Below are 25589 nucleotides of genomic sequence, written 5' to 3'. Positions count from 1 at the left end.
GTAAGTCCGTGCCAGGATTCAATACAGCCAGGCATATAAAATAATTTGCACGTTTTGTAAGCAAGGCTGGAACAGCTAACTGTACACCCTCTGTCGTTTATGTCAAAATGAGCTTTATTTGGTCTTATTATTTAAAACAGCCAATTAACATACTCGTTTATAAACTGCATATTATAGACAGGTTTTATGTATAAAGTTAAGAGCTTGCTAAGCAATTATGGCTATAGTGTCTCCACCTATGCTGCACATAAGAAGACAGCCATCTGTGACTACATCTCTAGTTACTCAAGTCTATTAGTGTTAATTGCTTTATGACCCACTAACTGTTTTTAACACTCAAGTCTATTAGTCCATAGGCAATTTAAACTCCAGCCTATATTGTTAATTTGAGAATGACCTAGATAGCCATAAAAGGTGAATTATAATATTATTATTATTTATTTAGCGTATGGCATAAAAATGTACATATATAGGCCTACAATTAAATAGGGTACAATAACAAGAAAGCATAATCATCGAAATGTCCAGTCCGCCTATCCACTCTAATACCCCTTTTGTTGGGATGAAGAAATCAGCCCAGCTACCTGAGTAGGCTCGTAGCTTGCAGCTGTCAATGATGTGAGGGATGGTTTGCCATGGAGTACCACAGTCAGATTCTTGTGACGTTAAGCAGTTCCACTTGTAGAGCGAGTCCCTGCATCTTCCATAGCCTGTCCGAATTCTAAGTGTGGCCCACTGTCAGCGTGGTAGATGGGATCCACTAGCAATTTGCGCACCAGGAAAGATGTGTAGGGACAAGTCTGTTGAAGTTTCCCAAAGGCCTTTCCAAATTTTCACAGCATCGAAGTTGTTGTGAGCCATGTTAGCAGAATTTTGTACAGGTGGATGGCACGACTTCAACCTTTGAAGATTAAGTGCAGGGATGTCTTCTTGTACTCTCTTCAGAGGGCATTCGATCTGCGCAGATCAGGTGGCATTATTCCCGTGAGCAACGGGAGCCAATGGGTGGGTGTGGATCTGCTTGTGCCTGAAATAAGGCACATGCTGTTGTTCAGCTGTGTGTCAATATATCGGGTATAAGGGCTATTAAGCCATACAGGAGAGCAATACTCTGCACTGGAGTAAACCAGACTAAGGGCTGAATGAGAGAGTGATTGCAGTAAATCCCCAAGTGATCCCACACAGTTTCTGAAGAATGTTGTTCCAAGTTTTCAGTTTCTTAAATAAGTTCAATAGATGTTGCTTGAATGATAAGAGTGCGATCTAAGGTTACACCTAAATATTTGGGGAACCAATTATGATGAAGAATAGGATTAGGTACAATTTAATTGTGGGCTATGTGTGGGATAATGATATCACTGTCAATGTTTTATTCGTAAGCCACATCCATAGCTCTTATGGCCGATTTCTGGTACACCACAGGTACCTGTGAGTTACCTAAATGTGCTTGTAACTTTAACTGCGCTGTTAACTTTAATGAGTTTCCAGAAAATCAAATCTAGATTTATAAGCCCTGGTAATAAACAGTACAGTTACCGTCATGTTTAGTATCTCTCGTCCTCCAACACATGTCTCTACGCAAATGTTTTTAGGGTTATTTTGGTAATATCAAGTTGCTTTTATTATCAGAAGTTTTCTACACTGAAAACTGGTTGGCAAATATGTACAGTCATTTCAATAAATCTGGCTCAGCATGTAATAATCTCTCACAGTATGAATATATGTATGACCTAATAATGCAAAAAAAAAAATAGATATATTTCCCCTTCTTTCTTACTCACAATATGCAGACATCATCTTAAATTTCACCATGATCGTTGTCAGTGAAATCATAAAAATACACTGCAATTACCAAACAGATCACTTTTCACTGATCCAGAACACAACAAGCGTAAGCGAAAATAAACCCCCAAATGAAAACATCCAGCACACTCTGGAACGTTTCTGGCAATGAAGTTCTGCACTGATGGTGCGATAACCATTTTCTCTCGCGGCAACTGTTACAGATGTAATTTGACATGTAATTTTACCTGACCAGATACCTCATTTCAAGAACTCCATTTTTCCGGGCTTTCACGGCACAACTTGAACAACAAGAAAGCATTACAAATTGCGATCGACACTAGCCAAAAGAAAATAACCATATCACTAAATTTGTCATTAATAATTCCCTAATGTACTCCTCGAACTGAGAATTTGTAGTTCTTAATAATTGAAATGGACTAGTAATTTTAGATGTTTTACTTACACTGACCACGCAACATACAATGACAAAAATATTCTTGTAACTGCTGACGTGAAGTCCACTTGAGAAATTCAATCGAACGTAGCGAGCTAACCCCGATCTAGGGTGTGAAGTGTGTTTACACAGATAAGAAGGTAACATAAATTACAGCTCCCTGCAAGAATTTTAATTAAAGAAGTCCAGATGTTTTATGTTCATTGGGAGTCTATGAGACCTGAAGTCACCGGTTAAAGGATATAACAACATTTTAAAAAATGCAATGGAAAATCGGTATTTATTAATCAGCAGACTTATATTAAATGTATACTGGTACCTAAGATATTTATTATTTAGTACAAATGTAAATATTCCAGATTGGGTGTTCACTAACTGTTGGTGGGACTCATAATTCAAAGCCTGACGAGAGAGATCTTAACATTATAGCTGCAATGAAAGATCAATTTGAGCCTGATGAAAATCCATTTGATTAGATTTCTATTTTATTTGACGACTCATTTTCCCATATTGGAAGATATATCTACAGTAGAAGCGTCATGCTCTGAGGAGATTGTAACCGAAAAAACAGCTGGGACAGATGACACCATACAAGTGGAATCAGTGACTAAAGCTGGTGATAACGTGGAAGTAAACGTACTGACCGAAATATTGTCAACTCCAGCACACCCAGGCACGTTAAAACTATAATGAATGACTGTAAATATTTTATAACCAGTTCATTATCATGTACGAATATTTGCGAAACTAATATAAGACCTTGTACGAGTGACGTCTCATATCGGTATTTGTTGGATTTAGTTTTAACATAGATGTAACTATAGCACTAGCTGCAGTTACCAGTCGTTGCGCAGATAACTGTGAAGAAGCCAATAACTGTTGTTTCGGAAACTCATTTTAAACGTATCACCATGTTTCACTGATAACTATGCATCTACAGATAACTGTCATTCCAGAAACCGGCCATTAAACATATAAACTACTGTTATAATCATCCAATATTTTAGAGAAAATTTGCTGTTGTCAGTGATGATCATAATTTTTGGACATCATTGCTCACCAGGCTGATGTAATTTTGAATGTAGGAAATATCTAACTGCATAGTTTAGGCAAATGTGTTTGTCTACCTTTCAGTCCAGCTCCCTGATAAGGGGTTGGGGATATACATAGTTAGATAGCAGTAATTATTATAATTTAAAATTGGGATAGGTACACCAAACCTTTAAATAGATATAATTCTACCAACTAATAGCAGTAAGAATGAAAAAAGTCACAATGAGAGCAAGTATTTAAACTTTGATCTCGAAACAGTACATCTTCCCCAGCCCAGCACACATTTAGTTACGAAGGTAGGTCATTACTTACAGAGAAGTATGTTTGCAAATGTTCATGAATTCATTTTTTTTTGTTTAATTTTCTACATTTTTGAAATTTAAATCACTGGACAAATCTTGTCACATTCTATCATAAATTTTTAACAGTTTATTATCAGAAAGCATATTTGCAAGTTTACTTAATGAGAGGACTGAGTATGTGGCATAGCTGGTTAGGTATTCAGCTCCCGTGTATCCACAGTGGCCTCCACTAGCCATGTGTCTTGGTATGTGTGCTATTTACCAACTGATGAGCCCAACTTAGCACACTGGGGCGAAACACTGGTAACCAGGAATGTGTTAACTGGTAAAATTTGTAATGTCCAATAACGGACCATTTATACTGGTAACATGGAACATTGTTCATTTCAAAAATTCAGAGTGCACTGGCCAGGATTCAAAGTGCTACCTTGGAGAGAAGCCAGTGTTGATCATTAATACGCACACCTTCTAGCCACCAGCCGGTTCTGTTTAGAACACAAGCCTCTCCATCATCTTCTGTCTTCTCACCAACTCCTCCACTCCTTTCAGCCATCTGTCCCTTGGACTCCTCCCTTCCACTCGTGCCCCATGCATCTTTCTCTTCACATGCCCATGCCATCTAAGACGGCATTTCTCTATTCTATTCTGCAATGGTTCCACTTGCACTAGTTCTCTAACCTTCTCATTTCTTATTTTGTTACTCTTATTCTACTTCTCAAAAATTTCACCTCACTGGCCTGGATGCTGCTTTCCTCTCTTTCCCTCATTACCCAAGTTTCTGAAGCATGGGTTAGTATTGGGATATCGTAATTCTGGTATATCACTCTTTTGCTGTTTTGGGAGGTATCTTCACTATACAACAAGCTTCTAACATTTCAGGAGGAATGTTTATGCTCATCTGCCTCGCTTACTTATTTTCTTTTAGTTTCTTCCATTTTCCTGTATGCTGCCTAGGTATTCGAAACTCTCCACCTTCCTTAGATGTTCTCCACCAATCATTGCTCCATTTTTTTTTTTTTTTTTTTACAATTTGCTTTACGTCGCACTGACACAGACAGGTCTTATGGCGATGGGATAGGAAAGGCCTAGGAGTGGGAAGGAAGCAGCCGTGGCCTTAAGGTACAGCCCCAGCATTTGCCTGGTGTGAAAATGGGAAACCACGGAAAACCATCTTCAGGGCTGCCGACAGTGGGGTTTGAACCAGTTGTTGATCTATCCTTCTCTCTGGTTGTAAGCAGAATTTCCCCTCTTCATTATACCAAATGTCATGTCCTATGCATCTAACAGCTCCGGAATTTCCTCCTCCCTATTCACCTACACCAACAAATCATCCGCAAATACCACTGCAACCCTCTGTATACAGTAATATGTTCTCAAACCCGTTCTCCATATCTTGCTTCAGCATACACTACTCATATCCCTTTTCAATATCCAAGGAGGCCATCAGTTGATCTTTTTCATATTCATAGAGCTGTTCTAATAGCAGTCTTACTGTAAAGATGAGATCTACTGCAGACCTTCCTGGTCTGAATCCATACTGTTCTTGTGTAGCTTTTCCTTTCACTCCTCTCCAGCTACTCTCCCCGTCTCCACGCTCAGCTCATCCAAATTTACTGCCTTCTCTCCTTTCAACTTCCTCAATGCTACTTACACTTCCTCCCATGTTACATCCATTTCCATCATCTTCAATTACTTCCTCCTCTGAAATTCCACCGGAATTTAGCAATTCTTCAAATTAATCCTCCCCACATTTTCCATCTCCTTGTCATCTTTATCTACCATTTTGACACTATCCCTATCTTACTTTTAATCATTCTATATAATACTTATTTATTACCTTCATGATCTTCTTTCATCACCTTCTCTACTCTTCCATCCTCTGCTCTCCTACCACCCTTCTTGCTTCCCTCTTTCTTCATTGATACTCTTATTTGGAACAATGTCGTAAGAGCACTATTCTTTTTCTGCACTCAATATTTTGTTCTATCATTCCACCATGAGGTTCCCTTCCATCTTTTCTTCATACTAGTCCTACTATTGCTACACTACTACTGCTGCTGCTGCCTCTCTTCTGAATATTTTTCATTCCTCTTCTCCCATTTTTGGATCATCCACTGAAATGTTTTCCTTTACTATTTTCATATACTCTTCCCTGGTTTTCTCTTCTTTCAACTTCCATATTTTAATTCCTCTATGGATTTTCTATCCCCTTCTTGTCCTTAGTCCCTCGCATGCTCATTACCAGCAATTGATGATGTCAATATCACAGTCACAAGACCTCCAGTTTACATGGTTCCGAGCCACAGGGACATGATATCCCATTTCAAAAATCCCACATCCATCTAATGGGATACAAACCATGGCCAACTTTATGAGAAGGCAGTGACAGTGCCACTCTGATATCGCTTCACCCTCTCCCCTTTACAAATGTGATGAACGATGAAAAGGCAGCACATAGCGACAGAAGAACAACCACCAGATTATTTACTGTTACCAGAGGGAAGGACAAGATAACAAAACAGCTTGATGCCGAAAATTGGAATATTGAATAATGTAGTTATGAGACTCAATGTGGATAGAAGCAATGGAATGGTGATGACAAGAGGAAGGAGAGCAGGAATAAAAACAAAAAAAAATTACCCGAATGTCAAGTACTCAGGAAGTGAACTACTGGAGAATGCAACAACGTAGTTGGCGGTGCAGTGTACGACACAAAGCTGTGAACCTGCTTTCGGAAGATGGTGGATTCGAACACCACAGCCAGCAGCACCTGAAGATGTTTTTTTATTTTTATATGAGGCATATGCTGGGGCAGTACTAGACTTGTCCTATTGCATAATCACTGTAAGACCAGACTCAGTGGAATGCGAAGCTAATAAGAAAAAATGGGGATTGAAAGAATGAATATTGAAATCAGCAATAGAATACAACATAAGAATACTTTCCCATCACAGAGTATGTTATAATCAGGGCCCAGACTTTTATGTAATACCAAAGTGCAAAATATGTAAATAAAAATATAGTATCACTGAAATACGCAATTAAATATGTAATATTCGTAAAATATGAAATAGTATTAATGTACTAAATGTATGTTTGTACATTCCTTTTTATTTTTATTAATATTATTTATGGTTACGATATGAGACAGTAAAATTGTCTTAAATACCTCCATATTTTATGACAAAGTCATTGCTGCTTTAGATAATTTATACAGTTAACCGTTTTCTAATTTTGACAGTATTAAATAATCAAATTAAAGGCATAATAAAAATACTTCTAATATTTAAAAATGTTATTTACTGTAAATGGCAGAGTATATCACACAATGCATTATTGTAGCTAATTTCCTGTTCCGCTCATGCCCTAAAAATGAAACAAACGTTACTAAACAAAGTTACTATAGAATCTGTCTATAAACCCCTAGTGGCTCTACTTGTTCGCCAAGAATGATCTTGCAAACGGATAGGGAACTTAAATAACCTAGAGTTCTTTTCAAGGCTGGACTGCGTGGAGTTTGTCCTGTCATCGCATTACAAAATTTAGGACACTTCAGTTCAAACACTGTTGTAGTTATTGATGGATACCATTTTGAATCCGCTCAACTAAGCCGTGCTTTACTTCGCTCTTCTGTTAAAAACCTGTTCAATAAAACTGCAATGAAAACAGCACAATATAAATTATTATCAAACAATACCAACAAAAATCATTTAATCAAACTTGAAGGATAAAATTGCAGAAGTGGGCACTGATGTATACAGGCATTAGAGGATGCTTAATGTATTGATTATCAATATGGCAAAACCTAAAGCAGCAGAATTTGACAATGTGACCATCATAGGTGAAGATATACAGTAGATCTTTTGGTTTTACAGACAGCATTAACTTCCTCCAATGACAAAGTTTACTTTCAAAAAAAGTGGAAGAGGTAATGCACCGTGCATCTTTTATTCATCAAACTCACTCCAATATGATCAAGATATTCTATTTTTTCATGCATTTAGTGGATGTGATACAACATCGGCCCCATTTGGACATGGGAAAAAATTCTGTAGTGCTCTTCAGAAGCACCCTAATTTAGTTGCAGTAAGTGCATTCAAAGCTACTCCTGACCAAATTGGAAAAGCAATTGAGAAATTTTTCATAGCCTGATATGGTCAATCAACCAACCAATCAAACAATCAATCACTATTGATCTGCATTTAGGGCAGCCGCCCAGGTGGCAGATTCCCTATCTGTTTTCCTAGCCTTTTCTTAAATGATTTAAAAGGAACTGGAAATTTATTGAACATCTCCCTTGGTAAGTTACTCCAATCCCTAACTCCCCTTCCTATAACCTAATATTTGCCCCAATCTGCCATCTTGAATTCCAACTTTATCTTCAAATTGTGATCCTTCCTACTTTTAACGACACCAGTCAAACTTATTCGTCTACTAATGTCGTTCCACAACATCTCTCCACTGACAGCTCGGAACATACCGCTTATACTTTAGGGCAGTCGCACAGATGGCAGATTACCTATATTAGTCGAGCAGCTCGTCTCCTTTCTCCCAAGTCTTCCCAGCCCAAACTTTGCACATTTTTGTAACAGTACTCTTTTGCCGGAAATCACCCAGAACAAATCGAGCTGCTTTTCTTTGGATTTTTCCAGTTCTCGAATCAAGTAATCCTGGTAAGGGTCCCATACAGTGGAACCATATTCTAGTTGACATCCTTACTACAACTCCTGAACACCCTCATAACCATGTGCAGAGATCTCTATCCTTTATTTACAATCCCATTTATGTGATTAACCCAAAGAAGATCTTTCCTTATATTAAAGGAAACATATGTCTGGCAATATGTGCGGCAGGGGTACCGGGCGAGTTGGCTGTGCGGTTAGGGGCACACAGCTGTGAGTTTGCATCCGGGAGATAGTGGATTCGAATTCCACTGGCGGCAGCCCTGAAGATGGTTTTCCATGGCACCCGACCTTCACACAAGGCGAACACAGGGACTGTAGCCCAATCAAGGCCACGGCCACTTCCCTCCAACTTCCAGGCCCCTCCCATCCCATCGTCGCCATAAGACCCATTTGCGTCGGTGCGACTCAAAGCCACTAGCAAAAAAAATGTGCGGCTAAAAATGCTTACATATGTAGATTTTCAAAACAAAAAATGATGAAAAACATATGAACTGCTTTTATAATTCGTATTGTATTTTAATTATTGTGTGTTTTATAGATAAGAGCAGCACAAATTGTTTAAAAACTTTTTATAAGGGACAGAATATTGTTAATAGCCTAAGAAAATGTTAGTAATTTTTATCTTAAAATAATTATATGCAGCTGAAGATGCCTAAATCAAGGCGAAACATGTCCCACAACTGGTATTTTAAAATATATATGTCATGAAGTGAGATTATATGATGTACTGAATAGGTGGATCCTGAAGGAATATTCTTCTTTTCATTGAAGATATCTACTGTTCAATATGGACCAAAATCATTAAATTGTTAACATGTAAAAGCCTCATTCGTCAAAGTGCAAGGTTTTATTGTAACCCTTCACTGACAGTTACAGATTCAACAATTTGCCTTTAGAAACAGACCTAAAATAGAATTGGGAACTGTTGAAAATGACTTTTTTCCCACATTTGTTAGTTTAACATGGTGCTGATGACATCACTGATTTAATTTTTAATGAGCAATACATATTTTTTGTCATAATCCTTGTAAACGACTTATGTCCACAATATTCCATTCTTTGGTTCAAATCATTCATCAATAAGGACATCGAGTGATGTGAATTGTAAACAGAAAAATAATCGAGGAATAATTTTCAGTTTCATTGCAGATTTTGATAATGCCCTGGAGACAATTAATTGTCATCATTTTTAGTTCTTTTAGCTAATGAAAGTCCTCAGTTTACATTATAACACTCCTTTAAATAACACTGCATGTTTACTTTTGTAACATCTGTCAACAAATATAACTGCAAATACCACAAACAATGCATACTTCAAAACAGTTCATACTTTCAATAAAATTCTGAAAATATTTACGACGACAGCTTAACTTTAAATACCTTATTTACTCACATATAAAACTCCATCGCATATAAGACCATTATTTTGGTCAGGACAAATAAAATTAATTTCTGCCTCCCATATTAGATCTAAAATACAGGTAACAATGGGTGTTTACTACAGTTACTTTTACTAGGCATTGTATAATGGGAAGGTTAATGCTATTTTCAATACGGTATTCCGTAGACATTCTTGTATTAAATATCGGGAGAGTACAGTACAAATTGCTGTTACCGTAGGTTACCTTGTGGGTGGCAGTACAAGAAACTGCATTATTTTATAACTGGGAGAAAGGTTGTGGCTAACTGCTGTTACAAAAATAACTCAAACCCTTGTCCCAATGCCGCTTTCCAAGCCAGCCGGTCACCTTGAGCCATCCCTCTCACTCTTGTCTTTGTCGATACGCTTTTTCAGGCAGTGGTCATTCAAGCAGTAACCCACTGGTAGTCAGGGAAAGTTACAATATCATTGGAATTAGTTGTATACTACGAGTGGTAACGTTAATACTGGTAAGCGTAAAAGTTACTCTGCTTCTTTTAAACTAAATGTTCTTGTGTTTGCCGATAAGAATAGTGTGCAGGACGCTGCCTGTGGATTCGCTGTTCAATCATTCAAAATCAAAAGTCTAAACATATTCTCTGCAGCATACAAGCAGAACATCAATATCTACTCATATCCCCAAGAAAATTTGTTCACACACTCATCCAAACAAATTGATAAACTTTTATTTTCTGAGGTCCTAACTCTACTTAAAGACATCAAATTATGACAAGATCACAACCATAATTTTTGTTTTATATATATTTAATGGTATAATTATTCCTGCAACACTGTCTTTGTCTTATATACATATGTTTTAGTTATCACACAATCTGTTTAATTTTATTTTGGCTGAAGGTGGCCATTAAGTGGCTGAAACTAGTCCCAAGACTGACATAATATTATTTACTTGATATATTGTATTGAAAAGGCGGACCCCCTTATAAATTTATTTCTTATACAGGGTCTTTATTTATGCTTGGAAGGGACTTTATCGCTCGAACTTGGTCAGCGATGACAGGCCGCTGCCGTGCACGGTTTCCGCCACTTCTGCAGTTGTTGAGAGCTGAGCTCTGAGATAGTAGTGTGTTCAATGAAGCTACTGCGTACTGTATGTCGTATTGTATAGTGTTTTATTGTGATTGTGTATAGTGCTATAATGTATGTGAAATATTCGTTACGTGAACGTGTTTATCTGCACAATACTTACATTAAGTGCAGAAAATCATGCGCTAGGACAAGACAAAAGTTTCGAGCGAAATTTCCAGGGAGACTCATGCCTATCAATCGGACAATAAAACAACTGACCAAGAAATTCAAACCTACAGGTTCAGTAAACAATAAAAATAGACGTAAAGGTCATTACCTCCTTACTGAAGCGTGTTTGGTACGAGGATCATAAGTAAAAATCTCTGGCCCCCTCGTAGCCCAGATTTAACGGCATGTGATTTGAATTTGTGGGGAATGTTAAAAAAATGTAGTTTATGGAAACAACCCTTACACACTAGATGAACTTAAAGACAATATAAGAGTTGCAATTGCATCCATCAGTGCTGAAGAACTTGGTAGGGTAACCAAAAACTTCATTAGGAGTTGCCGATTATTTTGGCAGCGCATAGGGAACATTTTCAGTATAAACTGTAAAAATGGTGAGCAAAATGCATGATAATGATTTTGAGCACCGTATTCTGTCGTACATACGCACGCACGATAGCCGGAAACTGAACCTCACTGGCGGCCAACGTCGAACGAGAAAATCCCTTCCAAGCATAAAGACCCTGTATATGACTAAAGTGATGTCGATAGGTAACAAAACTAAGAGAATTGAATGTCATGTTGGGAACACAAAGTTGCAACAGGTAGATAATTTCAAGTATGGTAGCATAGTAAGTGAAATTGAATTAAGATGCAGCCATAAACAATTTTTAAATCTCAGGTGATAGCTGACATGAAATAAACATTATTTTTTAAAACAAGATGCTTAAACAAGCATGAAGAAAAAAAAAATTATGCAAATATCTTCTATATGTACAGAAATACAATCTTTTTAAAACCTCAAAAATGCCCAGTTCAGAACGTTTGTTAAGGATATTCAGGCCCAGACCAGAACGGTTTAAGTGTGTGGGACCCTACTAGCCCATCACATCAGGCGCATTCCCGCAGTGTGAGTTTCTGTTCATGTATCTTTTTTAATCACCAGACCTAAATAATATCCAACATGGCTGGCCTTATGGCTGCTTTGTAAATTGTGTCTTTTGTTCTATTCTGCATTCTTGTCTCACATAAAACTCACCAAGCGCCATTTGCTCCATTTCGTGGTTGGTCTACGTATAATGTCAGCGTCTACCTTTCCGTTGTCCAAGATAACAGATCCCAGGTAGCCTAATTGAACTTTTTAAATCTAGGCAGTTTTGTACCATCAAGCAAGAGATCTTCACTTGGTGTGAAATCTTTTTGTCAAAATTACAGTGGACCTTGAAAATAGGTGCAATGAGTATGATATAAAAATTAGACTTTTGAAGAATAAAGTGATGTCAGTAGGTAACAGACCTACGAGAAATGAATGTCAGATTGATGATACAAAGCTGGAACAGGCAGACAATTTCAAGTATGGTAGTATAGTAAGTGAAATTGAATTAAGATGCAGCAAAGCTAATGCAGTGAGTTTGCAGTTGCGATCAATAATATTCTGTAAGGAAGACAGCTCCTGGACGAAACTATATTCACACTGGTCTCGTTTCAGAACAACTTTGTTTATGGGAGCGAAAGCTCAGTGGACTCAGGATATCTTATTCATAAGTTAGAAGAAGCAGACATGAAAGCAGCGAGAATGATCGCTGGTACAAATAGGTTGGAATAATGGCAAGAGGGTACTTGGAATGAGGTGATAAAGACCAAGATAGGAATGCACTTGATTGATGAAGCTGTATGCATAAACCACCTTCGATGGTGGAGTCATGCGAGTCAAATGGAGGAGGATAGATTACCTAAGAGAATGTGCATGCACAACGAATTTATTATTTAGCAATTCACTAGGAACAACCAACCTTTCTCAATGTCATATTTATGATGTCGCAAGCATTTTACAAGTCGTCTTTAAACTCAGCAGTTTACAATTTACATTTGAGTAATAAAAAGGGTCACCAATGACTGAAATACCCACGAAAACCAGTAGTGGGCAGTTTAATACTGTTGGTTTATGCACGTCAGTTAGTCCTTTTTCAAATTTCGAAACCGACAGTTCGAACTCACGGTTAGTCAATATGCAGTGTTAGAATTGCAATGTTGTAGAATTGACGTGTAAATACATAACTTATGTGCTGTCATTCATTTAGAGTGTATATGAAATGAAGAGAGATTGTTACTGGCATAATTTACCACTGGGGGGTGAAAATGTGCCAATTATATTTTCAACAAGAAATATACAAGAACTCAACAATAATGTCATTTGCTTTACGTCCCACTAACTACCTCTATGGTTTTCAGGGATGCTGGGGTGCCAGAATTTAATCCCACAGGAATTCTTTTACGTGCCAGTAAATCTACCGACATGAGGCTGACGTATTGGAGCACCTTCAAATACCACCGGACAGAGCCAGGATCAAACCTGCCAAGCTAGGGTCAGAAGGCCAGTGCCTCAACCATCTGCGCCACTCAGCCCGGCTACAAGAACTCAAGCGCCCAGTTTATTGCGAGTATTGTATTACAATTTAATTCATGTTACCCAGTGATTTACAACTGCTATTCTTAATCTCGAGTTGTTTCAGACTGTGTTATGTGCAAAAGTCGCAAGGAGTACTTTCCAAGTTTTCAAGTGTTAAAAACTGGACTGTTCTGAATGTGTGTATTATCAGTATTTCTGCACAACTTTCTGGTGTCACAATATTATTCTAGAGGATTATATGCAAGATTTAATTGCTTTAAAATGCTCTTACCCTATTCCATAGTAAGTGCTTACTTTGACATTTTACTATTTATATGTGGCATCATGGAACAATATGGCTGCTTTCCTTTTATATGGGTATGTTAACGATGTGATGTGCTATCCATAAACATGACAAACATGCAATTCCTTTAATCACACTTTAAAAATAGAAATTCACAAAATGTATGATTTTTGCATCTAAGTTTGGTTTTTGGACATACACAATACATTAAAAAATTCTACAACACTATTTCTGGCAATGGTCTGCTTCTTTAGCAAACCAAATAGTTTAATGAAATTAACACAACAACCACCACCACCAAAATAACTTTGCAAACCAGCTCAAACACTCTTTAAAGACAGCTTGTGACCCATTCTTAGTACCCATTTTGATCATTTTGAAAAGAATGTTTAAGTAATATTTTCAAAATACTCAAACTTCACAATAGACATGCACAAAAGATATGGAGAATGAGGATTAACTACATCCATAAAATAAATTATGATCACAATTTATAAGCTAAAGGGATGTGCTCTCAGGGTATAATAAAATAGGCCAGAAGTGAATGAAGGAGTCTACTTCAACTGCATTTTCCCTGTTAATGGTTAATCCAATTTGCAAACACACGATACAGGAATATGCATCTGTCTCATCTCCCACTCTCTGCCTCATGAGCTCGTTATCTAGTTGCTTTGCCCCTTAAAACAAATGACCACTCTTCTACCTCTTCAATTAATAAATGCCTAAGCTCTAACAAATAAAATAATTTTAAACTTTTAGATTCTAAAATATCTAAACAATAACCTACAAATCAAATAATTATTAGAAAACTTACCTATGTCGAATGTATTTCTCTAATTTATCCTCATTGTTACCAGTATCTGAACACCTATGCGATTTCTTCTGGTCACTGGTCCATTCTTCAGTCTGAAATGTATTTATATTTCTGTTACTACAATAGCATTACATTAATTCCATCCAACAGGCATAGAAGAGCAGAGCACAAAGGGAGAGCAGTTGAGAGGACTGCTAGGACATAGGGGAGAATGGGGCACCAATAACATTAAACTTCCAACAAGCAATAGTAATAACTGAAGAAAAAAAGAAAAAAAAACAGGTTTCTAAAATCTACAAAGAATCTACAAACTACTTGGTTCTTTCTAAATGTGAAGTATTTACCTTTGATTGATAGCAGCAATATCATACGTGGTACAGCCACATACTAAACAAGTTTTACATCAGCAACCACAAGCAATGGGAGCGTGAATAAAGTAAATTTAATATACCATCACCGTAGAACAATATTTAATCCAATGCCTGCTTGTGGTTGCTGTTGATTAAAACCCTCTGTTTCAAGATAGTTTTCTCTTTTATTCTACAATGAGAACAAACATACCAAGGCCGTTTCAACTGTATGATACTGAAGGCATAAACTTTACCTGTGTAGCTTTGTCAACCAATAAGTGTCCACAGTACACGTAGAACCTCTCCCGTGGCCACTGGCCCTTCAGGTATATGGCATCAAGCGAAGCGGTGCGACGAATCACACAGCTTCCACTAAAACTTTCACTTGTCCGTGAATTTAATGTTTTTGACTTCCCTAAAATGCATTATTAACACAAAACTTCATTACTAAAAAAAACATTACTTCTGGTCATTTAATAAAAACCAATGCCACACACTGAGTTTACATTCAATTGGAAAATCACTGTTATTAAGTTATTCCCAACATCTGAATAATGTTACAATTAGTCAACAAAAACTCGGAAAAAATAAATAGAAAAATGCATAGCAAGGTCCCTAGACAGTCTTTGTCTTGTAAGCAAATATTGAACTATTGTGTTATAAAAAACAAAAGAACTAAAATAAAATAGAGGTAATTAGTTGAAAGAAAGCAGTCTCAATAAAAACAAGCCTAGATCCGGTAAACTAACCAAAATTTGGTTTATTCCCCGACACATGAATATTGTTTACCTTTGTAATTCACAGAACCTGGGCTTCTCTGTCCGGACAGTGAAGCCTCTGGAGATATCCTTGTCTTCCACGCAGACGTCGGAGATAACGTTGGACTATTGCTTTTGCTTTTTCTTAAGCTGCTACCCTGTCTAAATAACGAAGACATTGGAAGAGTAGCTCGCATTGGACCCTGCTTTGATGAACAAGGAGACGATTTACGAACCCGTTGCGACCCCTGACCCGACATTTTGTCATGTAGGCGCGTGTAAGTCTGTCTTATAAACACGAAATTAATGATATGTTATGAAGGGTATTTCGGCACATTTAAACAGGATCATAACTGCACCCATCTCATTATCAATCGCCCTGTATATCTACCACTCTCCGAGCTTTCACGACCTGTCACTTACGATCTTCTGCTGTCTTCCGCTACTGCATCACGTGATACAAACACACCAAGTTCATTGGCAAATAGGAAACCTCCTTCACGTTAGTAGAGAATTTTATGTTTTCGTCACCAATCCTGATCTTTTGATTTATGTCTTCTCTCTGGATATCACATTCATATACTAGAAGTAAACAGAGATCTTAAACTAGAACTACTAAGTCTCTGCACAATTAGAATTTCTATTCTAAGCAAAACAAATTTCTAAATCAAACTACAAAATTTCACCACACTATGAATAAGACCACTTGATACGAAATTTCGTTTTGTTTATTAGTAGCGTTCCGCTAAACTAGTTTCATGGAAGACTTACTTACGACTTTTACAGACAGAAGTATTACGAATATAAAACTAATAAATATCTTATAGATCACAACTACCTACTATTCTGTCAAGGACATCTTTGAAATCCAGTAAGTGTAATGCTTCATTTTTCTTAAAATATATGAGAGGCTATTGGTTTAAATATCTAACTCGCTATCTGTCTTGCAATGCTCTGCCACATTATCAGATGTATTTTCAAATTTGAAAAGAAAAAGATAATTCAGTGCACCAAGTAGAACAGATTTCGGCTTAACAGCAGCCAGTTTTAGAAGCCGTTTAGCTCCAGATTAAGAAGGCTTAGCTGCTGGTGGCCACTATCGAGTGCATTGAGAATGGTTTTCCGTGGTTTCCCTTCTCCTGCAAAGGCGAATGTCGGAATGCTTCCTATCATAGATCAAGGCCTTATCCACCGCAACTTCTCTGAAAATCACATCACCGATACAAATCTCCCTTGTTTGAGATACGGTGTTACAATCTAGGAGGCCAACCACGATTTTAAACCTCACCACAAAATCAGGTGGCATGTCCAGCGGGGAGAGGGTTCACTGGGGGAGGGGGGTTAGAACACCCCGTGGAGTTTTTACCAAAAGGAAATAAAGAGAAATAGACAACAAACAATAAACTAAGTAATCATTCAGATACATAAATATAAAACGAGCAGATCTGTTGAATCTATACTCTAAGAAGTCTCGAAAGTTTGATTTTAGATTGAAAATTGTACATATCATATTGTTGACTTTGATCGTATTGTTCTTATTCGTTATTTTAATGTAAGATTTTGTAGTATATCGGTACTGTAATCTGAATATCGACGTAATTCACTTGTATTAGTGTCCTTTTAATTACACTCATGCATGTGCGCACCACACACAAGCCAGCACCTTCACTGTGTTCTATCAATATTTTCTAATTATAACACCTCACCCCCTCCAAACAAAGGCCCATCCTGGCAACGCTACTTCCCACAATACATTGCGATAGACCAAATGCATTTTGCTGAAAAAATTACAGTTATTTTGTGTACCCCTTTAATATATATTATCAAACACGCCCAAGACCATGTAAGTCCCCCGTGCTGGCAGATTGACGGCTTAATCAAACACAGTGTGGTACTGTATAAGTATTCGAGCTTTTTAGAGTTTGTTTCCTACAGCACTTATATAATATTCGCAATCCGCAATTGATTCGCTTCTGAAAATTTAATTATTGATATAAAAGATAAGTGGGAATTTTAGATCAACAGAGGTCAATATGCACTTTCACTGCCTTAGGTTCAAAGGGTGCTAGGAATGGTGTCTCATACCAAGCAGCTATATCTTAAACAGAGCTTTGCGTTCGAGATATGGTGCGCTGTCCTGAAAATGTTTTCCGTGCTTTTCCGTTCTACTCAGTAAGGCTGTGGCACATGCACCGTAAAATAAATTCGTGCCCAGTTTTAACATAAAATGGGACAACAACACAACTTAAACAGAGACATAATACTTCCTGAATTAATTTGGCCAAATACAGGTTCATTGTTAAGCTCAATTCCTACATTAGCAGACATTTTCAAATGTTGAGGCGGACACAAAGCATTAGCTCCATCACCATTACCTAAATTTTTATCATCTAAAGTAGGGTTAGGGACATTTTCAGAATCCCTAGATGTATTTCTAGACAAGATAGGACAATGCCGTTTTAGTATGTTGTTTTGATCCACAAACAAAACAACGAACATCAGTAGCCCATTTCACTAAAAAGAATTTCATGGCTTTAAAGAGGGACAATTATTTCGAAGATGTCCGGGTCCATGGCTAAATGGTTAGCGTGATGGCCTTTGGTCACATGGGTGTCGGGTTCGATTCTCAACAGGGTAGGGAATTTTAACCATAATTGGTCAATTCCTGTGGCACAGGGACTGGGTGTTTGTGTCGTCTTTATAATCATTTAATCCTCATCACGAAGCGCAGGCTGCCTGCAGGAGTCAACTTAAAATACCTGCACCAGGCCTCTCCAGAGGCCACGCGGCATTTCATTTCATTTCGGAGATGATCTCCGGATCCACATGCATAAAATTTCTTGGCTGGGGGATGTGGATAGTTTACAGTTCGTGACTCATCACAATGTTTTACATCCTCCACAAGGTACAAACTTCTTTCAATTCGGTAAAGTTACTGGGCTTTCTGTTAGGGAAATGTATGATCTTTATTGAGGACAAATTTATTTTAGAATTGTAGCAACCACTTCTTCTTCCGGTACTAAAATCGTTAATACTTCACAGTTTAACTTGAAATCCAAAACATAGGCAAGTAAGTTCTCATGTAAGAATTATGTCCTAAAACATTACTTGGGTATGAGGTCTTCTAGGGCTAAAGAAGATATAAATTTAGATAGTAATAATTCGTGAAATTTTTTTCTACATATGTTATTAAAAATAGCCAAAAATTCCTTTCTTTAAGATTCCCTCACAGTTAGGGAACAACACTCGGAAAACCTAAAGTGCCCATTGTAAATATATTAGCAGTTTCAGTTAACTCTACTAGAAATCCCACGAATCTGATTGTTTCATCAAATGAGTAAAGAGTGAAGGTTTATCATTTTTAAACCAGCCTTTAATTGGCTTAGCGGAAGAATTAGGTTTAGCAAGCAAATTATCCAGAACAGGAGTAACAGCACAGCAATGCGGTGATTGACCAGTGAATAAGAATTTAGTGTAGTGGCATTACATAATTCTTGTGTTTCGTGATCACTACTTTTAGAACATACCTCAGTTGAAAGTTTCACAAGGTTTTTAAGATTAAGAATTAGATCAAGTTCAACGGCCATATTCACCCCCTTCCCCCACCGGGCGATGTGCCCGTGTGGTTAGAGGCGTGCAGATGTGAACTTGCATCCGGGATATAGTGGGTTCGAAACACACTGTCGGCAGCCCTGAAGATGGTTTTCCGTGGTGTCCCATTTTCACAACAGGCAAATGCTAGGACAGGTCCATAATTAAGGCCACGGCCGCTCCCTTCCCTTTCCTAGGGCCTTCCAATCTCATCGTCGCCGTAAGACCTATCTATGTCGTGGGTGCGACGTAAAGCAAATAGCATATTCACCCCGAAGGTCAACAATTTTGTGCACTGTGTAATTACTTCAGGCACCGGTTGCAAACAATGAGATCTTGTATGCGATTAATACAGTGAGTGACTCAGAACTTCAGCAGATTTACTTGATAATATGAAGATTGCATTTCCTTCAGTTCGTTAATTACTGTTCACTTTCTTGGAAACGTTAATTAGAATGACCGACTCACCGATTTTGTCCTTATCTAAACCAGATAAAATAATGGGTTGTTCAAGGGCAGAGAGTAATAAGGTAACGTCACCAGGAATGGATCCGGAGGGCTTAACGGATCAGACCTGATGTTCAAAGATAAGCTCTCCCGTACGCAGCATGCGAGGATACAGGACTGATCACGAGCACACGGTGAATATGGAACGAAAAATCCTGAAACAATTGACAAAAATGTGCACTTCTCTTAACCCCTTCAGTCGGTTCATTTTACCAGCTAACCTTAATTGTCCACCGAAGAAAAATATGCCACCGGGCAAAGCACTGAAAAATATCTGAAGTTACGAATCAAAATCAGTAGCTAAGAACAAGTAAACAACCACGCCCTGGTACCACAAAACTGCAACCATATTAAGAAAATGATATTTAATAATAGGAAAAGCTTGCTGTACTCTCAAGTTGCAGGTTTTTGTCTAGAAGGGTCAGAGAAAAAGTTGTACATGCCATTCAAAAAATTATCAATAAAGATCACGACACAAGACAAGAAGGAAATTACTCATAATAAAACTAAAGTCTGGCTAGACGAATAAGCACCAATGAACTACGTAGAACGCGTGCGAAGTGGACAGGATCAAAATGAGTTTTCACAATTGAGCAAATACGGTACGAGAAAATCCGCATACCGCACCGAATTTATTGAATGAAAACACAGGTTTAATTTAACAAGTATTTTAATTATAATTGAGATGGTTATATTTACTGTGCACGGCTTCCATTATCACCAATATATTTTCGATATATTGCTTATGTTTTATGACGTATTCCAAAATAACGCTAAATCTTCCGTTTAGCAATTTAAAACAAGTGTATTGAACTGAAAAACATATTTAATGTTGATGACAATGCGATGATAAAATCGTATAGCGAAATGTCATAACATTTCAAGAGGAATAACTTTCGATGCAAAATTGTCAAGTGAATAATTTACATTAGCGTATAAATGCTCAACTGATTAGTTTTGTATTGTATTGTATTGTATTGTATTGTATTGTATTTTATTTCGTCCAACTGATCATACAGTGATATGGGACACGTCAATAATCATATTTACAGTAACAAAGGATAAAACAGTAATATACATGCCATGATAAATAAAGAGAAATATACAATGTGGTAAAGAGGCACAGATTTAAAAAAAAGTGATACATAAGTTAATTTTCAAGAGCTAAGTATTCTTCAATAGAATAAAAACAATGGTTAGAAACAAATTTGAATAATTCTTTCTTAAATTTTGAACATGGTTTTATCTGCTTAATGTAGTCTGGTAATTTATTAAATAAATGTACTCCTGCATAACTCAAACTTGATTCATATAGCTTAGTTTTGTGTGGTTCTATGTGCAGACTGTGTTTATTTCTAGTATTATACCTATGTACATCAGAGTTTATGGTGTAGCTGTTTACATTCTCCTTCATATATACAAGTGTATGGAAGATATAAAGGCTAGGCAATGGTAAAATAAAATAAAGTTTACAGTATTTCTTGCAGCTTGTCCTCCTGCCGACACCGGCCATTCCTCTAATTATTTTCTTTTGTAACTTAAAGATGACTTCGCTATATCGTGAATTCCCCCAGTAAATGATTCCATAGGTTAGTATGGGATGGACATATGCAAAAAACATAATTTGGCAAGCCTTTAAATTAAATTTATTTTTTAAAGATATTATCATGAAATAAATTCTACTAAGCTTTTTCCCTATAAACTCTGTATGTTTTTCCCAGGTTAATGATTCATCCATCCACAAGCCAAGAAACTTTGTTGATGATGAGTACTCAATTATGGTCTCTCCAAATGATATTGGACTAACTTCCGTATTTAAATTAATCTTATGGTGAAATCTAATCACAGAGGTTTTCTGTTTACTTAAAATTAATTTATTATCTTCAAGCCAGCTCAGGATATTACTCACTATATTGCCTGCCTTCAATTCTAACCCTTCAGAACTTTCATCAGCTACAAAAACAGTAATATCATCTGCAAACAAAGTTAACTGCACTCCTTGAATATCATCGACAATTTGGACGATATCATTAATAAATACTAAAAATAATAATGGTCCCAAAACTGACCCCTGTGGAACACCATGATCTATGTTTCTGGCACAGGAATGCACATTCTTAATTACATTTTTGCTCAAATCAGTACCGGTATATGATATTTCAACAATCTGTCTTCTATCCCCTAAAAATGATTTGAACCAGTCATAGGGCATTCCCCGAACTCCATACATGTATAACTTTTCTAAAAGCAAGCTGTGGTCAATTATATCAAAAGCTTTTGTTAAGTCCAAGAAAATACCTAAACATGCACCCTTCCCATCTAGTGTGTCATATATCCGTTCAATAAAGTTAATGAATGCTGTGGTAGTTGATCTATTTTTACGAAAGCCATTCTGGCAACCAGCTAATATATTATGCTTCTCTAAGAATGATAACAGTCTATCGTACATAATTCTTTCCAGTATTTTGGAGAATACAGAGGGGAGGCAAACAGGCCTATAGATACCAGCATCTTCTTCACTACCCTTTTTATGTATCGGAACAACTTTGCTTACCTTGAATTTGTCTGGAAATTTACCAGTGGTTAGTGACAAATTTATCAAGTAACAGAGAGGCTTGATTATGTATTGGTAACAGCATTTAATAAGGTAGTTTGAATAACCATCTAAACCAGAAGACTTCTTTTTACCCATCTGTTTTATTATCTTATCTATCTCTTGCTCAGTCACAGGAGTAAGAAACATGGATGATACATTCCTGTTAATTTGTTATAAAGTATATTGCGTGTTTTTCAGAATGTTAAGTGCTATGTGTTAATTTATAACAGTGCTTTTTTAACTGTGCTTAATCGTGTGTATAAGTATAAGAGAATTCTTTTTTTAATGCAGAGTAGGTAACTGCCATCACAACAATGCAAGTTTCGAAATGAAGTATTTTTAAAATATATATCGAGTGCTGTGTTATGAAAGTGGGATAGCTAATACTAACATAAAAAGAAACATCTCAACAGTGATATAGGAAAACAGTGTAAATATTGTGTAATTGAAACCGTTAAATATCTCAAGTGTGCTACGTCGAAAAGCCGCCATTTTATTCCGGTTTACGATAATCGAGAGCAAACAAGTTTTACTCACTACGAGGAATTCTCTGAAATTAAAAGACCCAAAAGTCAAAGAATATACACAGCGATGACTCCAAAGAAGACGGAAATTCAGACGAAAGAGAATTGCGGTTCCTGCAACAGGAATTTGATGGAAATTCTGCAGCCGTAAAATGTGTTGGAGCTTGCTCGCTCTGGTACCAAAAAGATTGTGCAGGAGTTAGACAAGGAGAATTTGGCATGCTGAGCAAAACCAACAGCAATCTAATGTGGATGTGCGGAGACTGCAAAGACATATTAGAAGAAATGAAATACAAGAGAGACATGACTCAAGAGATCATTGAGAAAATAGAAGGGATAGCGATAAACAACCCAAAAATAGAGGAATTATCAAAGAAAATAGAGGAAATGTCTGATTTCATCCAACAAAAATTGAACATGACATTAGATAAAACACAAGAAGAAGAAGCAATGAATGTTCCATCTGAAATAAACAATACAAAACAGACATTAGATAAAACACAAAAAGAAGAAGCAATAAATGTTCCATCTGAAAGAAACAATATAAAACCGACCCAGACAGTGAGAAAGGGAAAAATAACCACATCCCCAACACAAATAGCACAATTTCTGAACAAAGAGAAGAAGCGGTTGCTGAAAAGGAAACACCGACTCCACCTCAAATACAGAACAACACGAAAATTAACCTGGATAACAAGCAACACTCAAACGGAAACATAGAAGTGGAAAGAAACAAAGAGGGCTGGAGAGAAGTAAGGAATGGAAGAACACTACCCAGAAGAAACCAACAAGAAGCACTGATTGGAACGAATCAGCATGAAGACGAACTACGCCCAGCCGAAAAGACTGCCTGGCTCTTCCTGGGGGGATAAATTCAAATTCCACACAGGGGGATAAATTCAAATTCCACACAGGAGATAGTCAAGAAATTCCTAATCAGAAACGGGATTGAAGGAAGCATAACTTGTGAAGAAATAACCAGAAGTGGACTCAATATAGCATTTAAAGTTGGCATCCCCTTTAAATACATGAATTTAATATCAGACCCAGGGTTCTGGCCAGCAAATGTAATAGTCAGACGCTATAGGTTCCTTCGGAGTCAACGGAGAACTGAGGGAGCCATCCTTGATTAACTCAACGAAGATACCCCAAGGGAGCAATAAAGTAACAGCAAGTGCCACAACATACATACCACAGAACAAAATGACTACCAAAAAGATAATTCCCAAGATAGCATGTAAAACTGCCTCAACCAACAAAACAGAAAAAGACAGCAAACATAATGAATACACAGGACTGCTATGGAACGTCGAAGAAATTAAGGGAGCAATGGCCTTAACACCAGATAACACCATAAGCAAGTACGACAGAGTAATATTCACAGAAACTTTCCTCTTGGAGAACTGGCAACATCCACACTTCTATGGTACACATTTCATGGCAAAAAAGGGGACTGGGAAGACCTTCAGGAGGAATATCCATTCTGGTGAAACCATCCTTGACACCGATCACCTTCACTATTCAATTCAACAATGCATTACTTGTGGAAACAAAGAACCTCACCATCATAGCTGCTTACTTCCAACCATATTACAATGTTTTGGACAAAATAGATGAGCTCAGTGATCTAAAACAAACCAGCAAAGGAAGCAAGCCAACCGTACTAGCAGCAGATTTGAATAGCAGAATAGACACTGATAACTACAAGGCAAAACTTATCATTGAAAAGCTCGGAGAACAGGGTTTCCTACTTAGAAATAACAAGACTCCAACATAGGTATATATCCATCAACAGCAAGAGCGCAATAGATCTATTATTTGTAAAGGGACAAAAAAGAGGAAGATAAGACCAATCTGGACGAACTCATTGACACCCATACGGAAACACCTCCGAATGGAATTCACCATTTCCCACCCAAGAGACAAAAATCAAGATAACACACAGAAGATATCTAGGAAACTAAACATAGATACACTGAAAGAAAGCCCTTGCAAACTAAGCAGCATAGAAACACTAATAGAGGAAGAAGAACTGTCAGAAGCCACAAGCCGGATAGAAGATCTGATATTTATCTCTACAGAACCAATCAACATAAACGCTAAAGTGAGTAAAAAGTGGTTTGACAAAGAATGTTTCATCAAAAGAAAGAAAGTGCTAGACAAGTTACACCAAGTGAAGCTTAAAATCCAAGACCTACCCTACTAGAAATGTATGCGACTGAAAGAAAACAATATAAAGCATTGATAAAGGAGAAGAAAAAAGCATATAGTGAGGAAAAAGCTCATCAACTGGCTGAAGAGGCAAAAAAGGATCTATACATTGCACTCCGCCTACGACAAGCCTCACCAATATAGTACATAAATATGGCAGTCTGGGAAGACCAGTTCATCAGCATTTTGAACAAAAAGAAAGAAACAGATTGACCTAACCACAGAACGGAAGATGACAATAAAACAAACCTAATTGAATGGAAACAATTTACAGCAGAAGAAGTCCGAAAGACAATAAATAGAACAAAGAACAAGAAAACTGCAGGCCCAGACAAGATCTATAATGAGCATATAAAATCATCCATAGAACCACTGCTCCCTATATGGACGAAGCTATTCAATAATTGCATAGAGACCGGAACAATACCAGAACAATAGAGGAACTCCATAATTAAAGTTATATTCAAAGGCAAAGGAGACCCAGAAGATCCCAACAACTATAGAGGCATTGCACTAGAAAACGCTCGCTTTAAAATTCTCACAACATTAATAACGGAACGAGTAAAGAAACCCATTGATGAGATCCTCCCTG

At 37.2% G+C, this 25589-nt stretch overlaps 1 protein-coding gene across 3 annotated transcripts in view; it reads right to left on the bottom strand.

The window, feature by feature from the left end:
• LOC136864799 (protein FAM117B) overlaps positions 1 to 15993 on the bottom strand; it is a 467979-nt gene extending 451986 nt beyond the window's left edge. For all 3 annotated transcript variants that reach the window (XM_068225929.1, XM_067142204.2, XM_068225930.1), the window contains exons 1-3: positions 15600 to 15993; positions 15065 to 15225; positions 14461 to 14552 (exon numbers count right to left, since the gene is read on the bottom strand). In XM_068225929.1, the coding sequence (XP_068082030.1) occupies positions 14461 to 14552; positions 15065 to 15225; positions 15600 to 15828 (482 nt within the window). In that variant the 5' untranslated portion in view covers positions 15829 to 15993. The remainder of the gene's footprint in view (positions 1 to 14460; positions 14553 to 15064; positions 15226 to 15599) is intronic.
• Positions 15994 to 25589: the final 9596 nt, after the last annotated feature.

Source organism: Anabrus simplex, chromosome 2 (assembly GCF_040414725.1).
Source record: "Anabrus simplex isolate iqAnaSimp1 chromosome 2, ASM4041472v1, whole genome shotgun sequence".
NCBI lineage: Eukaryota > Metazoa > Arthropoda > Insecta > Orthoptera > Tettigoniidae > Anabrus > Anabrus simplex.
Note: the sequence above shows the minus strand (reverse complement) of the source record. Positions and strands in the feature narration are given on the sequence as shown.